Genomic DNA, 18,878 nt, shown 5'->3' with positions numbered 1-18,878 from the left:
CATTGGGATGAAGGATTGAACGGATCTATGCTCTTGTTGAGTTTACAGCTCCACAGCTGCTGCTCAGTCTTTTGCGTCAGCAGAGCTGAGGCTGCCAAATGGGGGGAAGATCTAAGAATATAGCCTTGTACCATTAGAGGCCCCCTGTGTCTACAGAGAGAGCTAAAGGTCTGACAGTTTCAACATTGCTCATAACTGGGAGTGAAAGGCCATTGCTTTGCTAAACTCAGGCACTGCATTTTCGGTTACAGCTGGAGTGGACGATGGTCACAGTAGTGAGTCAGACCCAGAAACACTGGAAAGGCACCAAGTTCCAAACATGATGACAGAAACTCATAAAAGCAAAGCCTTTACAAATTGTTTCAGTCCTGCCACTGCCTGCCATGCCTCTAGGTTTGTCCCTCAAAGGTCAGTTGGTGGCAATAGTTAGGTTGGAAGGGATTTTTGACCCTTGGTCTTAGCTTTATACATTGCACCCCTGATCAATGTACTTTTTGCATCATACAGATAACTGGGAAGTGGGATTGGGGTTGAGTGGGCAGCCCCTTCAATATTTCACAGATGAAAATGAGGACGCATGTGACCAAGGAACATTAGAATGTGGTCAAGTTGGCAAAAGTTGTTAGTGCAGAAGAAGAAACAAGCTAGGAGAGTCTGCAGCAGTTTGCTTTGGCCTGTGCCTACAAGGAAGGACAAGATTTTTTTCATCATCTTCTCCTCTCCACAACAACTGAGTTAAGTGACTATAAACTACTTTTGTACAGTCAGCCCTTCTTATACACGGATTTGTTATACACAGATTTAAGCATACACGGTTTGAAAATGTTCCAAAAAAGTATAAATTTACCTTGATGTTCCATTTTTTATTAGGGACACCATTTTGCTCTGTCATTATACTTAATGGGACTTGAGCATACACGGATTTTGTTATACACTGGGGATCTTGGAACCAAACCCCAGCGTATAACAAGGATCCACTGTACTTTGAACTCAGTTTGCAGCAACTAAGTTAAGTGGAGGGGAAAAGTGGGAGGAGGTGAGAGAAGTTGGGATATTTTGAAAGCTGAAAAAGTGGGACAATAATAGATAATGAATAATAAACTTTATGGCAAAGGATGAATTAGAATTGACCCTTCTAAATCAGCATAAGTTGGAGGGTACAGACAGACAATAAGGCCACCACTGCAAAAACGTTGAAGGATCTCACTATTGCTGTGCCTCCAAATCCCAGATCCTTGCTCCGTAACTTTCTGTGTGTCTGGCCCCAACCTCTAGGGAAAGATAGGGAAGTAAAAGAGGAATTTAAAAGAGCCTGAACTTGCAAACTACAGCAACTGCCCTCCTGAGTTAGCATCCAGGGGATTCGTCAACCCGGCTTGTCCAGAGCTCATTAGAAATTAATACCGTATTAATATTGGCCCCTTGACTTACATTTGCATGCGGTGACCTCTGCAGGCATGGCGGACACTGCAAAAAGGAGAGTGCAATTAGAGAGTTGGAAAGGAGAAATGCCTCTAATTAAGGTTGAAACATGGACTGAGGAAATCTAAGCATATTTATGCAAAAGTCTGCTTTGTGTGGCCTCTCCTCAGGTAACTAGGCATAGGATGGTTAGCCTAGCATTTGTTAATACTGACCGATTTTGCATGTTTCGATTAACTCTGAAGATGCCCAGGTTCATACGATCGCCGATGTCTTCTTTTTCGCTTTAACATGAACTGTTTTAAATACAAATCTTTACAAAAATGGCAGGGGGGTCAGGCACCATTTTAAAAAGAGGTATGGTATGCCCCCTTATGCTTCACACTGGAAGGATGCTCTTTTCAGATGATGCACACATGTGAGCATGTTTCATCTGAAAATAAGGAAAGACCGTTTTCTCTAGTACAACTGCTTTATGCATACTCAAAATATATTGCAAAAGGGGGTTGACCTGCAGGGCAAGATAACAAGGGTTTTTGTTAATACTTTTCAGACTTTGGGATTGCTTTTGTGAAGGATTCACTTCGTGTTTGTTGCATAACCCTAATTTATGGACTTTTTGGACATTCTGGGCACTAAAGAAAATGAGATGTGACGAGCGGAGACTTAAATGTTGCCCTACTAAGTATGTTTATTGGGGAGTAAGTATCAATACGTATGTGACACTTATTTTTGAGTAGATTAAGGAGAAGATTGGATAGTTAGGAAACTAGATGCTTTTAATGTGACAGGCCACCTCTCTTTCCCTTGGCAAAGTTCTGAATGTGGCCAAAGGCTTACACTACATAAGAGGGTTTGTGGCTTAACCACTATTTCCTTCTGCCAAACCAGTTTGGTATGAGATGATCCCCATGGGAGGAACAACTCTTAAGATGCCCAAAACCAGACTTCAGAATGTCAGATGGCAGGAATGTGGTTTCCTTCCATCAAGTCGGTTTACATAACGTTGATGGAAATTCCTGCTTTGTGGATTCTGGACAGGTACCTTTTTCTGCCTGTACCCAACTACGACATCTCTTCCCACAGATATTAGTCAGATGCTTCTGGGAATCTATAGGCATCTAACAGCAACTGAAAGACTGAATCTGTTCTGGATTTGAGTCCAGACTTTAAAGGTGCTATCCAAGAGGCTAAACTTTAAAGGACTGATCTGGAGGGTTGGGCTGAGTCTGGGGATAGTGTTTAATACCTTGAATAGTGCCTTGACAGTTAAAGTTCACCATAGGCATGGAAACCAATAGCTATTACTTCCAAATATACATGACCTGGGCATGTGAAGCCTGCCTTTTATTTCTGTACAGTTCTCTGTTTTAATATCGAAGTCAGATATCCATAGAGGCTCCATGGAACATATTAGAGCATTTCTCAGGTGTACACTTTAGGTATCCATCTGAACACACCTTTAGATGTGCATTCAGATTTGGATGATGCTCAGGATTTCCAAAGGGATTGCACATCAAAATGCAGGCATGGTTCCTTGGTTTTCAGCAGGGTCTAGGTATAAAAGCACCTACGCATTTATGAACCTGTTCGCTTAGGCTAAGCTATGCAACCGGATTAGGCATCCAATTCAAGGGGGACGTCAGTTGAAACAGAAAGCAAAAACAGAAAACACCATAAAACACACAACTGCCCTGATAATAAATAATGGATAATATATGGATGATTAGGAAATTCATTGCCTTTTAAAAAAAACCAACACATACCCATCTGTTGTCGATTGTGGATTTATTTTGGATGTTTTTCCAGTCCTGCTTATAGGCGTGCTACCATTCCTTTCCTTTACAGTCTGTTGTTTCTTGCCATTTTTGCGCTGCCCATTTCTTAATCATCCGTATATCATCCATTATTTATTATCAATGGAGCAGTGTGCTTTTGAGTACCTTTGGATTTTGCTTTTGGTTTTTCAAATAACAGATGGGAAATCTGATTGAATTAGGGATGGGTGGGCTTTAGCAGAGCTCCTCTTAGATTAATGGGGAATTGCCTCTAGAAATCTGCCTCTGTTTCTTTCTTCATGGCTATAGGGCAGGGTTGGGCAAAGTGAGGATGGTGGACCACCATGTGGACCCCAGGCCTGTTTTTGTGGCTCCCAAGAACCCCAACGGTCCAAACATTTTCAACAACCAGTGACTCCTGGTTACTTTCTAATTTCTAAAATGACTCCAGGGGGGCTAAAACATGGTGAAAATGACCCCCCCCATAACCTCTAGAAGTCATTGGAGGGGTATTTGGGGGCATATTTGTACTACTAATGTGCCCCCAAGTGTTTGTAGGAGGCTAATGTGGTTCCTCTAGCCTCCCACTGACCTGCAGAAGAAACAAGATATATTGAGCAAAAGGCACCATGTTGTTGTTGTTGTTGTTGTTGTTGTTGTTGTTGTGTTCCTTCAAGTTGTTTCCAACTTATGGAGACCCTAAGGCGACCCTATCATGGGGTTTTCTTGGAAAGATCTGTTCACAGGTTTGCCATTGCTCTCCCCTGAGGCTGAGAGCATACGACTTGCCCAATGGCAACTGGTGGGTTTCCAGGGCTGCACTGGGAATTGAGCCTTGGTCCTAGTCCAATGCTCAAACTACTATTCCACACTGGCTCAGGGTAAAACTCATCCTATTTTGCACAACCTTAAACAGATGTTTTTTGTTTTTGTTTTTTGGCCGAGGAAATCTTTCCAAAACATGGAGGTAAAAAAGGCCATTTTTTAAAATGTGCAAAAGCTCTCATCCAGCAGGGAGAAAACATTTTGAGAATTTATGCGTTCTTGAAGGTGAGAATGAAATAAGGGAAGATTTATACCTCGATTAATGACTGTAATGACTGTAATGGTCAAATGGGCAATGAAGCCAATGGTTCTTCAGGTCAGTCTATGAGCCTCCAGGGCACACAGGACTTTCCTTGGCTTCTTTGAAGCATTGATGGCTGAGGAGTCTGGAACATACAAAGAAGCCCTCAGAAACCACGGTTTATGAGGCGCTCTCCAGGAAAGGATTTGCATCAATGGAGCCTTAAGTGCTACATGCTCCGCAGGAACAAGGTGGGTTTTTATTCTGAGTCTAGGAAGGTCTGGTAGGTGGGTGGAGGAATAGGAAATTCCTTAAGAAGCTCCTCCAGGAACCCTTTCACATTACAGAGACATGCTTCAAGTGTCGTGGATGTGTCCTTTGGAACCCTGGGATTTGTAGTTTGTAGTAAGGTCTTCTGGGGATTGCGGGTGGCAATAGAAAACAACAACAACAACAACAAGAGCATGCACATCATGCCTCCTGGCTAGGCTCCATTTGTTGTCAGATCTTCCCTTGAACCTCACTATTGACTATCTAATATACCTGCTTCTTCCTGTCTCAATCGTTATTAATTAATGGGTTTAATTATTTATTTTATATTTCATTATCATCATATTAGAAATTATGTTATACACTTGTCCCTCCATATTTGCTAGGGTTAAGGGCACACAAGAGCCCTGTGAATATGGGGAAACCGCAAATAACAAAAACACCATGTTTTTACCTGAGAGGACACCTCTCTAGGAATCTCTGGGTCCTCCAGTCCAACTCGGTGGTCAATGTCCAACACACACTGACCATAGAACTGCGTTGGAGGAGCTACAAATGCCTAGTAGAGTATTCTCTCTAGGAATCTCTAGGTCTTTCAGTGCAACCTTTAGTTAAACTTGACCATAGAGTTGCACCGGAGGACCTAGATATTCCTAGAGAGAACATATTAATCAAATGCGTGAATAATCACATCTGCAAATATCAAAGCCGCAAATATGGAGGGATGAGTTTATATGTAAGGAGGGAGGGGGGATTTATTTATATTGTATGAATTTATTAGAGTTGTATTGCATTTTATTTGTGTATTGGATTGATGATTGTATTATTGTATTGTATTGTATTGGGATCGTAAGCTGCCTCAATCCTATGGGAAGAGCCTGGATATAAATAAAATTTATTATTATGTATTATTATTCCACCACACCCCCTGCCCTTTAGTAAATCTTTCACATTGTTGTAACCTTTAACAACTCTATGAGCTGGGTCAACATTAATCATCAACCTATGGCAGATAGGGCTGGAATAAAAGGTAGGAAGCCTAAGGGCAATTGGAGGGAAGAGCTTCCCAATGGATATGGCAGCATCTTATCCAGCGCACCAGAACTCTTATCCAGAAAACAGGAGATTTTTTAGACACTGCAATGCAAACTTGCCCAGTTGGATTCCATTCCCTACTACACATGCTGGGGGATTTTGGAAACTGCAGTCCAACAAACCTAGAGGGGAATGAGATTGGGATTGAAAGTACAAAAATGTTCCTCTTTTACAACTCACCGTTTCCCCTTGGTCACCTTTCATGCTAACCTTCCCAGAAGTCAGCTCCTGAGAAAACAAGAAAGAAACGGTTGTGTTATAGGTCAGCGGTCCACCAACTCCTCCTGCACCTCAACAGTTGTCAAACAATGGGGTTGTGTAGAATAACACAAGAGGTGCCTGTTGAGATGCTGTACGCCCGTCAAGGGAATGGCACAAGTGTAAGACGCTAGCAGGGTTTTGCCATTGCAATCCCTGTCCTAATGGAGAGCAGAGAGGGATAGGAGACAAGACTCAGAGCAAAGACTAGGATCCACCAAAGTCCTCCAGAGGTCTCAGGCTGCTGCTACACTGCAGAAATAAAGCAGTTTGAGACTATTTTAACTGCCATGACTCAATGCTATGGAATTTGTAGTACTGTGAGACAGTTACCCTTCCCTGATCAAGGAGCTTGGTGCCCCACCAAACTACAGCTCTGAATTCCATTGTACCGAGCCATGGAAAGCTGAAGTGGCATCGAACTGCTTTATTTCTGCCATGTGGCAGCAGCTTCTGTGGATGATCCCAATGGTTTGCTTTGGGCTACAGGAAAATCCCTTCAAAATGGTTCCTGGAGGCAGCTGTCACTCAAAGCAACACTGTCATGGGGTGGCTTTGGTCACTGCAGAAAAATGGGAATACCAATCTCTGCAACAACTAGAAGCATCCATATGCTAGCATAAAATGGAATTACGCTTCTGTGTGTGTCACTAATATCCCACTATGGCACTACCTTTCTGTTGTGATGGGATTGGGTGAGCCAAGAAGCTATGGCGACGGTACTGTTGAAGATGCTGGCCCTTGGGTACTGGGAAAATCTAGTACCAGTGGTCTCTGTGGTCGATTCGGAGGACATTTCTGTTCCTATAGGTAGTACATTTTTTTGTGTAAGCATCGCACTGCAACACGGGGAGACACTGTGAAACCTTCATCCAAGAGAAACAATAGCACCAGACAGCATTGGGAGCAGGTCAATATTTGCCAGAGGGAGAGAATCCCATCAAGACGGCCAGTTTCTGATCCAAACCTTGGATCAAAATGAGAGGATGCTGGATGCAGCCTGAATCTATTGCTGGGCAGGCTGAGGTTTTTATGGCCCATCTGATGGAAATTCAATTTGCTTTTTTACATCGCTGCGCTGCAGTTTGGCAAATAGGTTAAAGGAGGAGAGAGAGAGAGAGGGAGGGAGAGAGAACGGCTGGAATTAAACACAGCCTTCTGCATCTACGGAGAACACATTTGCTACTAATTTAAGGATTTTTCTTTTTCTTTTTTGTCCTCCTGTTAAAAAGAGTCCACCAAGGAGTTAGGGGCAGAGGACGTTTGAGGGGGAAATTTCAATTCAAACCATGCGAGGCCTTCGCTAGCCATGTGCGGACATGGCAGATGGGATGGAGGCACTTTCAGAAGTCATGGAAATACTTATATGCTGCCCACTGACAATATTTATTGTTGCTGTTATTTATTTATTTCCCTCCTTTCCCCCTGGTTTGAAACTTACATCAGGTAAAACAAACATAAAGCGTTAGATGGTAACAGCCTACGCTAGTTAAAAAGCAAAGCATTGCAAAATTGGTTAAAACAAGTTAAAACAGCAAATAAATGTCCAGCACTTTATACAAGCCACCCCTCTCTGTATGTATATGTGTGTGTGTGTGTATCCAGAGACAGCATGGTGTAGTGGTTTGACTGGACTATGACTCTGAAGACCAAGGTTCAAATCCTGGTCTGGCCATAGAAACCCATTGGGTGACCTTGGGGCAAGTAACACACTCTCAGCCTCAGGGGAAGGCAATGGTAAACCTCTTCTGAACAGATCTTTCCAAGAAAACCCCATGATAGGTTTGCCTTAGAATCTCCATAAGTCGGAAACAACTTGAAGGCACACAATAAAACAATACACACACTTAAAGGTTTGCCAGAAATGCTCTCACCTAGTTCTGGAAAGATAGTAAGCAGGACACCAGTCTAACCTGACTGGGAAGAGAGTTCCAAAGCCTGGGAACAGCCACTGAGAACCCCACCAAATGCACTTTTGACAGTGGGGCATCCCTACAGGTTTGTATTATAACCATATGAACTGCATTAACTACATCCGTTGTCTCTTCCAGGGTAGTATCTCTCTCACCTGCTTGCTCTGAGGCTCCTCCAGGCAGAAGCAACGCGTGTAGACTTTCCCTTCCGTCTGGGGATTGATCTCTATCAGGTCATTGCTCTGCATGACTTCCACATCCCGGCGGGTTTTAGAAGCTTCCGGGAAGCACTGTCGGAAAGGAGAGATGAATATTGAAAAGAGTTTTGGTGAGCAAACTAGTTCCGTGTTTATGAACCAGCCTGGCCTGGCTTACTAGAATGGGCTTGGAACTGGGAGATCAATGATTATGGATGCAAGTGGCCAAGATCTTTTGGGAAGTCAACATAATGCTCATGAGAAGACATGACTCACTAGAAAAGATAATTAGACTTGGTAAGGAAGAAGGCAGTCGGAAGAGAGTAAGACTACATTACAAGTGGAAAGACTCAATGAAGCAAGCCATGAGCCTCATTCCCACTACCTTTTAAACCGGATCGCAAATCAGTTTGAACAGGTTTAAATGACCCTGGTTCACACTTGAACCAAATTGCTGAAGTGATTCGAAGAGGGAGGCCATGCGCTAGACCCATTTTGACACTGATTTCCCCCCCGCATCCTTTTGGGTAGATCGATTCTGCACAAGTGTGAACCAGATGTGGATCGGAATCGATTTAAATCCGCCCTTCGGCCAGCTGGAGCGAGTCCATTCTGAATCGATTCATTCATCACTGTGAACCACAAGTGGGTTATTTTATTTTGCAGCAAGAAAATGCCATCAGGACAAATGTAATGTGAACCATGCTCCGCGGCCGAACCAATCCATCAATTCGGATTGCAAAGTGATGTTATAGCCAAAATAAGACAGTCTCGGTTTAGGTTTAAGAGTAGATTTAGATCTGGCATAACTCTGCTCCTCCCTCCATGTGCTTCTATTCCGTCCATCATTTGGTTCTTCTGCTGAATGGTCTCCAAGATGGGTCAGCAGAAAGGAGTCCTTCCATAATGTAGGCAGTCCAGCCTCCAGAAGGTGCCACAACAAACTACACTTCTCAGAATTCCATAGCCTGGCAGCAAAAATAGTATCAAACTGGATTATATCTGCCATGCGGATGCAGCCTTAAAGCCAATTCATCTGACTCAAGAGTCTCCTTCTTATTCCTGATCCCTACAGCCAGAGTGTCTCTGATTTAGGAATGCACCAGAAGTGTAGGACTATGACCTTAGAGTCTATTCAATTACAGTAAAACCAATGTCTCCTGATCGAATGTGTGGGACACGGATTTTCTCATTAGCCTTCTGCTACTTGAAGCAAAATAATTTTCTGCCTCTGAACACAGTTGCTGTTCCAAATGTGTGCAGGCCTGCAAATATTATCAGATTCACCCCCAATGAGCTGTTAAACACAAATTCTTCTGCATTTAAGTAAGTGCATTTACAATGGGCGCTGGGTTTATTAATCTTGGGATTATAAAATTTTGCTTTTAAAACTGCTTTCCGCTTAATCATATTTTAATAAGACGATTGGTTTAATTGTGTTCTAAGATGGTAACTTCTCGTGCCTTTTGAATTTTTGCAGTTTTTAATTCTGCGCAGAGGCCCCTTGGGTCCCTGGGAGCAACACCGGATCTCCAACGCACAGCGGCAATCCAGATCTCCGTTAATAGAAAGTCTCGCTTGTGCTTTTTGAATGGGGAACATGATGCACAATTGCAGAGACTAATAAATGTAGATGAGCGACATCCATTATTTGAACTCTGGGAAAACTGAATATCCGCTTCTTTTTTTGCAGGGCGGAGGGAGATGTGTCTCGGTTATGGAACTTCAATGGGAAAAAATATATATGCAGCAACACACCCATCGATAAAACTGACAGCTTTTGCATATCTGCAACGTGACTCACCCCATTATCAGAGATCTCGCAACATCCCTCATGCATTGCCATAGCCGGGTCGCAGTAAATGTGCAGCTGCTGGATATCAAACTGCAAAAGAAATGGGCAAATTCAGTTAGATAGGAGAGAGACTGGGAGCCTACATAAAGGAGATGCAGTTCAGGATTGGTCAAGTTGGGTTTATCCAGTCCCGAGAAAGAAGTTTCTCCCACTCAACACCATTTCTGGAGTTATGGGCAATGCTACAAGTCACCTGTCTCTATTGACAGATCCTTCTTAATTTGTCCTGTGATTCCCATATTGCCTAATGTCTGGCATTGGATTTGATATCTATGTTTTGTAGTGGGTAGCCTCAAATACTGGATATAGGAGTTTGCAGCTGTATTACCCTATGTACTCAACTGTAAGTCATTCTCATGTTGGATTATGGATTTTGATATGACCCATGGATAAATTGAGGGTCAAACTTAGGGGCACGTAACAAAGGATGTAAAGGATGATGCAAACGAAAATTATGTCGAGAACTTGGAAAATTCCAGCAGACATTAACGGTTTGTGCTGACCCTAAAGGCTGCATAGATGAGAGAATAGAGAGGATCCATGCTTCTTTTTGGTGCTCCCAGGGTGGACTAAACCCTCGCCTTTTACCAATTTATTCAGAAAAAGGGGATGGCTCCCTTTATATATATACTTATACATGAGTTAAAGTACAGTACTTACATTGACCCATGGATAAGTTGACCCAGTTTCTCCCCGTTTTCTGGAGGTAGCATTTTGAGGTCAGCCATCTTGAGAATGGACCACAACACTTGGGTCTCTGCACCATCAAAGTCTGAGTTGCTATCCATACTGCCAGGTCCCTACACCTGGACTTACCAAAATCACCATTTAGACTTCACTGGCTATTTATTCCCCTGATATATATGCACAGTGGAGGCAACATCACTGGGATAGTGATGCTCTCTGGCTCCAAGTTGCAGGCCTAGAGCTTTGCTCAGCAATGTTTCTGGATTTCTGGCATCTCTGCTACCTGCTGCCATGGATGTATAAATGGTTAGGAGCTGTCTTGCAACAGAAGTATTTTTCGGCCGTTGTCGGTGAGTGCCACCAGTAGTACTAACATCAGTCCTGTGGCAATGTTAGCATCCCAGCCCTTGCCCAAGAATGCCACATAATGACAACAGGCATAAAGGAGGCTTTCTGGAAACTGTTTGATTTATGACAAAATGCACTTATGCCCTAAATAGCTAAGTTAGTTGTTAATGATGCCTTGGCTAATCAATTCCAGTGATTTTAAAATTGCTTCCTGGAAATACAGTCATTTCTCTCTCTCTCTCTCTGTGTGTGTGTGTGTGTGTGTGTGTGTATGCAGCTTTTCTCTTCTTTCTCTCTCTAAACTCTTCTCCCATCTTTAACAAGCATCCTCATATTCTGTTACCACCTTTTAAATATCTTGTTCTTTCTAGGGGTGCATGAATGATGAAACCTCCAAAGAAATTTCATCGATCCTATGAAAACCGTATTAATCTCACACTTAACTACTCAGATTTGTTTTTTTGTCTGAACTGGGATCTCCAAATGGCCATGTGGTCTGGGAATAGGATTCTGGTCCAAAATGAATCTTTCCAAGGCTGTGAATAGACTAAGGAATTTTGCATGACAGTGTAGGTTACATTTACATATACTTCGCTATGTAGCGGAGGCACTAAGAAACCCTCTTCTTGAATTGTGAAGATGCAAAGCTACATCTGCCTTCTGCAAAGAATGTGTTTTTGTTAGGAAAACCCAGATTTATCTTGACACAGAATAATTATCTGGAACGCTTTGCAACATGAAAATACTGGGGGGAAATGCAGAAAGAGCCTGCTGCTGTGTTAATCTTTCCAATGCGATTTCTTGAGCGCTGGGACTTCTTTCTTCATGAGAAATGAATAATGGTAAATATTAATTCCATCTCAGCTTGTGGGCTAGAGGAAACCTTTCCATAGGACTGCTGGAACTTATACCACATCTATCTAAAGTGGACTTTTGGAGTGAATTTGGAGGTGAATTGCCTGAATAATTTCAAGAGGAGCTGAAAGAGTAACCGACCCAAAATATGATAGCCTCTACGAACTGCCACCAAATGTTAACTTCATGGAGCTACAGCACACAAAGTGGTATCAATCTGCTTTATTTCTACAGTGCAGATGCTCCCTTGAATATGATATCTGGCTCCAATTTCCTTTATGGTTCCTGAGAGTTTTTATGTAGATCTTAAACCCCCTTTTCCTCCTCAGCAAAATTTCTTAGGATTCAAGGGGATCTTTCTACCTTAGGGAGGGCATGAAACTAACTATATCTTTATGGTGAAGGCCAAAATGACTGAAGAAAGAGAAATGTCAGACCGCCATGTCCTACCATGACCCACCGAGACAGGAGCACCCTGTACGGCATCCAGTCCGACAAATGCGTTGCCTTCCATGGCCAGCTGTTGGCGGAGCTGCAGTGGTTTGGATGAGATGTAGCTGCAGTCGATGTGGATGGAAACCACCTGGCTTTGGACATTGAGGACCATCTTGTGCCACTTCAGGTCGAAAAGCGAGGAGACTCCTTTGCCGGTGAAGATGGCGCTGACAAATTCCTCCTCCTGGCCCTTGGCCTGGAACTCCAGGCTTCGCTCTTTGCTGTTGATGCCCAGGGAGAACTGCAGGGATGCAAACATATAGAGTTCATCATTATTATTGTTATTATTATTATTATTATTCAAAGTCTACCAGGTGTTACTGACTGGCGTTTTGGACCATAAATGATTCTCTCCAAGAAATTAAGAGGCAGTACAGACTTTGTGCCGGCCTGACTGCATATTAGTGCTGAACTAGGATGGAGCATTCACATGCTCTGAGCCCTAGTTCCACCACCCCGCCACCATCATGGCATGCACACATTCATATGGTGTGTGCCATGATGACGCACGGGCAGCGCAACGCCCAAATGGCTCTGGCTAGAAGGGGCATCATCATGGTGCGTGACCACGCCTGTGATGAGCCTTTGAGGAAGCTGCTCAGAGCAGCTTCTTTTGGGGTGTGAGTCGGTACCGCAGTGTGCGGCTGCTGCAGCACCAACCCAGGGCAAACAGGGGCAGCATTTAGCTGCCCATCTATATAACCCTTAAGAATCAGTCATGTGTCACTTGATTCTGTGGACTGTTCCAAGTTGTGTCACTTTTTGATGGACATACCTGGGGGTATCCCTGCCGATCAGCAACTTGGAAGAGGTACCAGTTCTCTTTTGTGGTCTGCTTCTTCAAGAGTAGAGTGATCACTAAGGTGAATTCATCTGGCAAGCCCAAGGGGAACAGCTGTCTGGGAACAAAGAGAAGGACAAAGATGTGGTGGCACCTTGGGCAATGCAATAAAGCCAGCTACTGATGCATGGAAACGTAAGGAGTTTGCTTCCTATTGAGTTAGTTCCATGTATTCCCCTAAAGTTTACCGTGAGAAAAAATATATCATATGAAATCTACTAGGTGACATTAGGCAAGGAAAAGGCAACTGCAAATCTCCTCTGAACAAATCTTGCCAAGAAACCCCCATGATAGGGTCACATTAGGTTCACCATGAGTTGGAAATGACTTGAAGTCACAGAACAACAACAACAACAACAACAACCCAGGCTGCTGGGGTTTGCAGTCCAACCACTACTGGGCTTCTACATTATTCTTCCCCTGGTGCAAAGCATCTTCTAATGTGCAAAAATCCACAATAGACACCGAGGGAGAGATATCTGCATCCCATTCTCAGGGAGTTAGATCACACAAGCTGAGAAGATGCCAAGAAAGAAGCATAGAGGGCCGTGCGAAGACACAAACGTCACGGTGGGAGGAAACTTGAAGCAAGTTTTAATTTGCAGATTAGTCCACAACAACTTTGTTTTATTCTAGGGAGTCCTTTTAATTGGAAGAAAGGTCATGCAGAGACACAAAATTTGCAGCTATTTTGGTGCTGTGTCTTAAAAGAACGGGAGCCGGGAACACGAAGGATGACATTTCCATCTACGAAGTGCTCACTTTTATTGATTTAATTGCAATTTATCTTTCATTTTCTTCAATATCTAAAAAAAGCATGCATGGGCAGCATGCCCATTTATTGCGCTGAAACGGAATACAGTATTGCAAGGGAGATGATTACTCAACCAAAGAGTGTTTAATTGGTTCCCCCTGCCCCCAGTAGCTCCTGCAAGAACAGAAATGTGACAAAAACAAAGACGCCATTATGCCAGCCCATTAAATCATTTCTTACTATAAGCGCAGGAAGGTTTCTGGCTTTAAATCCATCCAAAGCGCTCTTTCACCCCATGTTACGCAGTGGCTGCGTTTTGCATCTAGAGCCCACTCAATGAGATGCCACGGACCAGTTCTTGAACCCGAAGCTATATATGCGGATGATACAACTATTGCCCCTCATGATACAACGGTTGCTTCCTTGATTCAGTCTATCCATCTAGAACGTGGTCTTCTTTTTTCTCTGCTTCCTTTGACTTTCTCAGACATTATCATCTTCTCTAGTGAGCAATGTCTTCTAATGATATGGCCACCAAAAAAGACCAGGTAAATGGCTCTTAGAGGAAATCAAGGCTGAACTCTCCCAATAATAATAATAATAATAATAATAATAATAATAATAATAATAATAATAATAATAAATTTTCTTATATCTCACCTTTCTCCAATATAGAAGCCAATGTGACTAAACTGAAGCTGTACCTTGGAACATCCTGAGATGACATGGCTTGCTAAATAGTTATACAGCTGGGCCTCTTTATCCAAGGATTTTTTTATCCATGGATTCAAGCATCCACAGCTTGAAAATATTTTTTAAAAGGTTTAAATTCCAAATAGCAACCCTTGAGTTTCCATTTTATATCAGAGGCACCATTTTGCTCTGCCATTATATTTACTTGGACTTGAGCATCCATGGATTTTGTTGTCCATGGGGGATCCTGGAACCAAACCCCAGCGGATTACAAGGTCCCACTGTATTGAGTAAAACGGAGGGCAGTAGGAAAAGAGGAAGACTGTATTTCAAGTGGACTGACTTCATCTAGGAAGCTACAGCTGCCTTGTGTTTCCAAGACCTGAACAGACCTGAACATCGCACAACACAACAACAGGCTGTGGATAGGTCAACTAAAACTGAGAGTGGATTCAACAGCCCAATGACATCAGCCGCCTCTATTCAAAACACAACAAAATATTTTCAAGAGAGTACTTTAGTGAGGTCATTTTGGTCCTATCACTGGAAAAACTGTCCAACTCTCTGAAAAAAACCCAGCAGTAGCAACAGCAGCCACTAACTTCTGATCTCATTTCTTTGGACATCAAAAATAACATCTAGACCCAACCAGACATAATTGAGAGATTTGGCAGCAAAGCGGAACTGAGATCCGTTTCGTCGGTGGAATTCTTTTTAGTCTTGCAACATCGCTCACTAAGTGTGTGCAATGACCCATTCTGGGGTTTGACCGGCACCAGATATTTATTAAAAACTTTCCCACTACTGACGTCCCAAGGGCATCGCGGGGTCTTGGCAGTGCGAGTGCCTGCAAGAAGCCGATGTTTGGATGCCAGGGATGGGAATCAGGTCCCAATAAGATCTAATTGAAGAGAAGAAAGCTTGCAAAACGTGTGACTCATCCCGCAGTATGCAACCCCTCAGGCATGGACTGGGGCCGGCCAAAGAAGGGCTGCTTCCAAAATTCTTCACTTTGATTGATTTTATTTGTAATGAATTACGGAATCTTGACTTTATTGTTATGTGTCTTCAAGGCTGTTGCAACTTGGTAACCCTCCGGTAGGATTTCCTCTGCCAGGTTTGCCCAGTGAAGGTTAGCATTGCTTTGCTTTTAGGCTGAGAGTGTGTACCATGCCCAAAGCTACCCAATGGGTGTCCATGGCTGAGCATGGTCTCCCAAAGTCCTAGTCCAACACTGAAAGCATCGCCACACCTTGGTTTAGAATATTTATTCAGCAGAGGTTTGCTTTTGCCTCCCTCTGAGACAGAGAGAGTGTGGCCTCTCCAAAATAACCCAGTGGTTTCCATGGCTGAGCGAGGATCAAAATGCTCTTCTCCCTTTTTGTAGAGTTGGACACCACTTTAAGCACTGTAGCTTCATCCTATTGAATCCTAGGATTTGCATTAGAAGGTCTTTAGCCATCTCTGCCAAAGAGTTCTGGTGCCTCACCAAACTACAAATCCCAGGATTCTGCCGGGTGTTAATTAAAAGCTGTGCCAAACTGCATTATGTCTACAGTGTACATGCACCTTTAGTCCACCACTCAAACCACTACACCATACTGTCTTTCAATCCAGAATTACTGGACTTGGTTTTCCCAGTAAAATCAATGCACTGAGAGTTCATCGTGTTCCTATTTTACACACATCTAACCTTTGAACAGACCACTGCATGTACAATGCGTTACCGAACGTTGTGCCATTATGCCTATCATCCCCTGCATTCCGTCTTATGCTATTGGTCAAATTGGTATTGACATAACGCTGTAAAAGGCCAGTCTTTATACAATCGTAATTCTGCCTCCATTAAGATTGTTGCTGAATTGCCTTTTTAACGCCCCTTTAACGTTTGTATTCAGATTGTTCCAGCTATTTTGTTTTAGCTTTCTGCATAAGCCACTTTGGATCCCTTATAAGAGAAAGGTGGAATATAGTTCAAATAAATAAATAGGCTGATTAAAGCTCCCAGGTTGACTGTTTGGAGAACTACATTTTACGCATCCAATGCAAAGGAGCAGGCAAAGTGACAGAGAGGGAATGTGAACACAGCAGATGCAAGAGTTCTAGGTAGGAATAGCTTTCAGGGGCCTAATTCCCAGTACCTTTTAAACCGGATCACAAATCACTTTGAACCGGTTTAAATGACCCTGGTTCCCTGAAGGTGAAGCAGTTCAGAGAGAGGAGCCATGCATTAGATCCATTTAACTTGCGTCTTTTTGACACTGTTTTTTCCCGCGTCTTTTTGGATAAATCGATTCTGCGCAAGTGTGAACCAGATGCGAATCGGAATCGATTTAAATTTTGCCCTCTGGCCGGCTGGAGCGGGTCCATTTTGAATCAATTCATTCGTCAACGTGAACCACAAGTGGGTTATATTATTTTATTTTGCAGCAAGAAAATGCGATCAGGGCAAATGTAGTGTGAACCATGCCCCGATGTCGAATCGATCCACCAATTCAGATCTCACACTGATTTATTTATTTGTAGGTGGGAATGAGGCCTGTATCTCTCTCTCCGCAATGCTAGAAATTTGGGGACTAAAGGAAAATTTGACTGGGAGACAGAATTCTTATTTAGGGGGCAATTCTTTCATTCTCCTCGTACAAACATAGGTATACAATTGCAGCAATCCTGTTCTTTCTCTGCAGAAAGTGCCCATGTGGGCATCAGAGGCTGGAGAGAGATACGGATAAATGGAAGGAACTTAGGGCTGGGACTGGAATTGATTTCAGCAATTCTCCTAGTTGCTGGAAAACTGGCAGACAGGGCAGCTTAAACTAAAGGAACAACAATGGAACGGAACAAGGGAAATTGTCTTCTTTTTTGCCAGGAGCTTGATGGGAAACCTATTTTTTATTTTATTTTTTAATTATTTTGTCCTTTGTCTAGGATTGCAAAAACAAACACACAATAGACTGGCACCTGCCAAGTTGACATGCACATCTTGATGAGGGCACATTCAGGGCAGCCTGTTCTCAATTATAAACAATGTTCCCCTTTTTCTTCCCTAATGGATTGCAGGTTGCATGGCTTGCCTGTCCCACCAAGCTCCAAGCAGCCAAACAGTTGAGGTTAGCCCCAAGATATCTTGCTGCCAGAGATACAGAATGAGAGAGCACCCTTTGCCCATTTGCAAAAGGCGACCGGATGGCCAGGGGTTGCTTTCTTTAGTAAAGGCGCTGTGTGGGACAGGGCTATCTCAGGTGACCAGATTTCAGCACCAAAAACTTGATATTGAAGAACAACCCTTTGAGATATCATGGACATTACAAGGATGGTGTTATAAAGGGCAGTCCCTGGCAATGACATTAGGCTTGACACATTAAGCATCGACCCCAGCAGTTGCTCAGGACATGCTGCTGAAATAATAATGATAAAGATAATAATAACAACAATAATAATCCATCCTTTACAAATGAGGAATTCATAAACATGTACACACACCTTTCAAGGCAGTGCTCTCATCCTGAGATCCCTTCCCTCCCCCTGAAGTACTAATACTATTTATGATAATGATGATAATAATAATAATAATAATCCATCTCTAACAAATAAGGAATATACAAACACACACACACACACTTACTTTTCAAGGCAATGCTCTCATCCTGAGATTCCTCTCCTCACTGAGATATTTATCATCATAATGATGATAATAATATTAAGCCACGGCTAACAAGTTAATAGATAAACACGGGCACACACACTTTTCAAGGCAATGCTCTCATCCTGAGATTCCTCTCCTCACTGAGATATTTATCATCATAATGATGATAATAATATTAAGCCATGGCTAACAAGTTAATAGATAAACACGGGCACACACACTTTTCAAGACAGTGCTCTCACCCTGAAATTCTTCCTTTCATTGAGATAATAATAATAAGCCATTTCTAACAAATGAATATATAAACACGCACACTTTCCATGACAGTGCTCTCACCCTGAGATTTCACCGTCCTGATGTAATGGTAAAAATAATGATAATAATAATAATCCATATCTAACAAATGAAGAATACATACACATTCACATGCACTTTTCAAGACAGTGCTCTCCCCCTGACATTCCTCCCCCGAAGGAATAATAATCATGATGATAATAATCTGATCTGATGACACAAAAGGAAAGAGAGGAACGAGGAAAAGAAACAAATGGAGGCATTATGGAGACCATTGCATGAGACTACTCTGAGAGAAACTGGTGTAGTCCCAAACAGTAACTTTTCCAGGAGTCTGAGTAGCATTGGAAGACCAGCCTCAGAAGAGCTGAAATCTGACCCTTTCGCATATCCTCAGATCCCCAGTACATG

The 18,878-nt window shown here is 42.8% G+C and overlaps 1 protein-coding gene across 1 annotated transcript in view; it reads right to left on the bottom strand.

Moving 5' to 3' along the window:
• Nucleotides 1-18,878, bottom strand: part of COL16A1 (collagen type XVI alpha 1 chain) — a 121,230-nt gene that overhangs the window by 80,442 nt on the left and 21,910 nt on the right. Inside the window, exons 5-10 of the mRNA XM_089479163.1 lie at nucleotides 13,015-13,138; nucleotides 12,205-12,480; nucleotides 9,804-9,884; nucleotides 7,958-8,092; nucleotides 5,812-5,859; nucleotides 1,432-1,467 (exon numbers count right to left, since the gene is read on the bottom strand). Of these exons, the coding sequence (XP_089335289.1) occupies nucleotides 1,432-1,467; nucleotides 5,812-5,859; nucleotides 7,958-8,092; nucleotides 9,804-9,884; nucleotides 12,205-12,480; nucleotides 13,015-13,138 (700 nt within the window). The remainder of the gene's footprint in view (nucleotides 1-1,431; nucleotides 1,468-5,811; nucleotides 5,860-7,957; nucleotides 8,093-9,803; nucleotides 9,885-12,204; nucleotides 12,481-13,014; nucleotides 13,139-18,878) is intronic.

This window comes from Sceloporus occidentalis, unplaced genomic scaffold (assembly GCF_023333645.1).
Source record: "Sceloporus occidentalis isolate IW3139 unplaced genomic scaffold, rSceOcc1.0.p SCAF_13, whole genome shotgun sequence".
In the NCBI taxonomy this organism is placed as follows: Eukaryota; Metazoa; Chordata; class Lepidosauria; order Squamata; family Phrynosomatidae; genus Sceloporus; species Sceloporus occidentalis.
The sequence above is the reverse complement of the archived record's forward strand: the minus strand, read 5'-3'. Positions and strand labels throughout refer to the sequence as shown.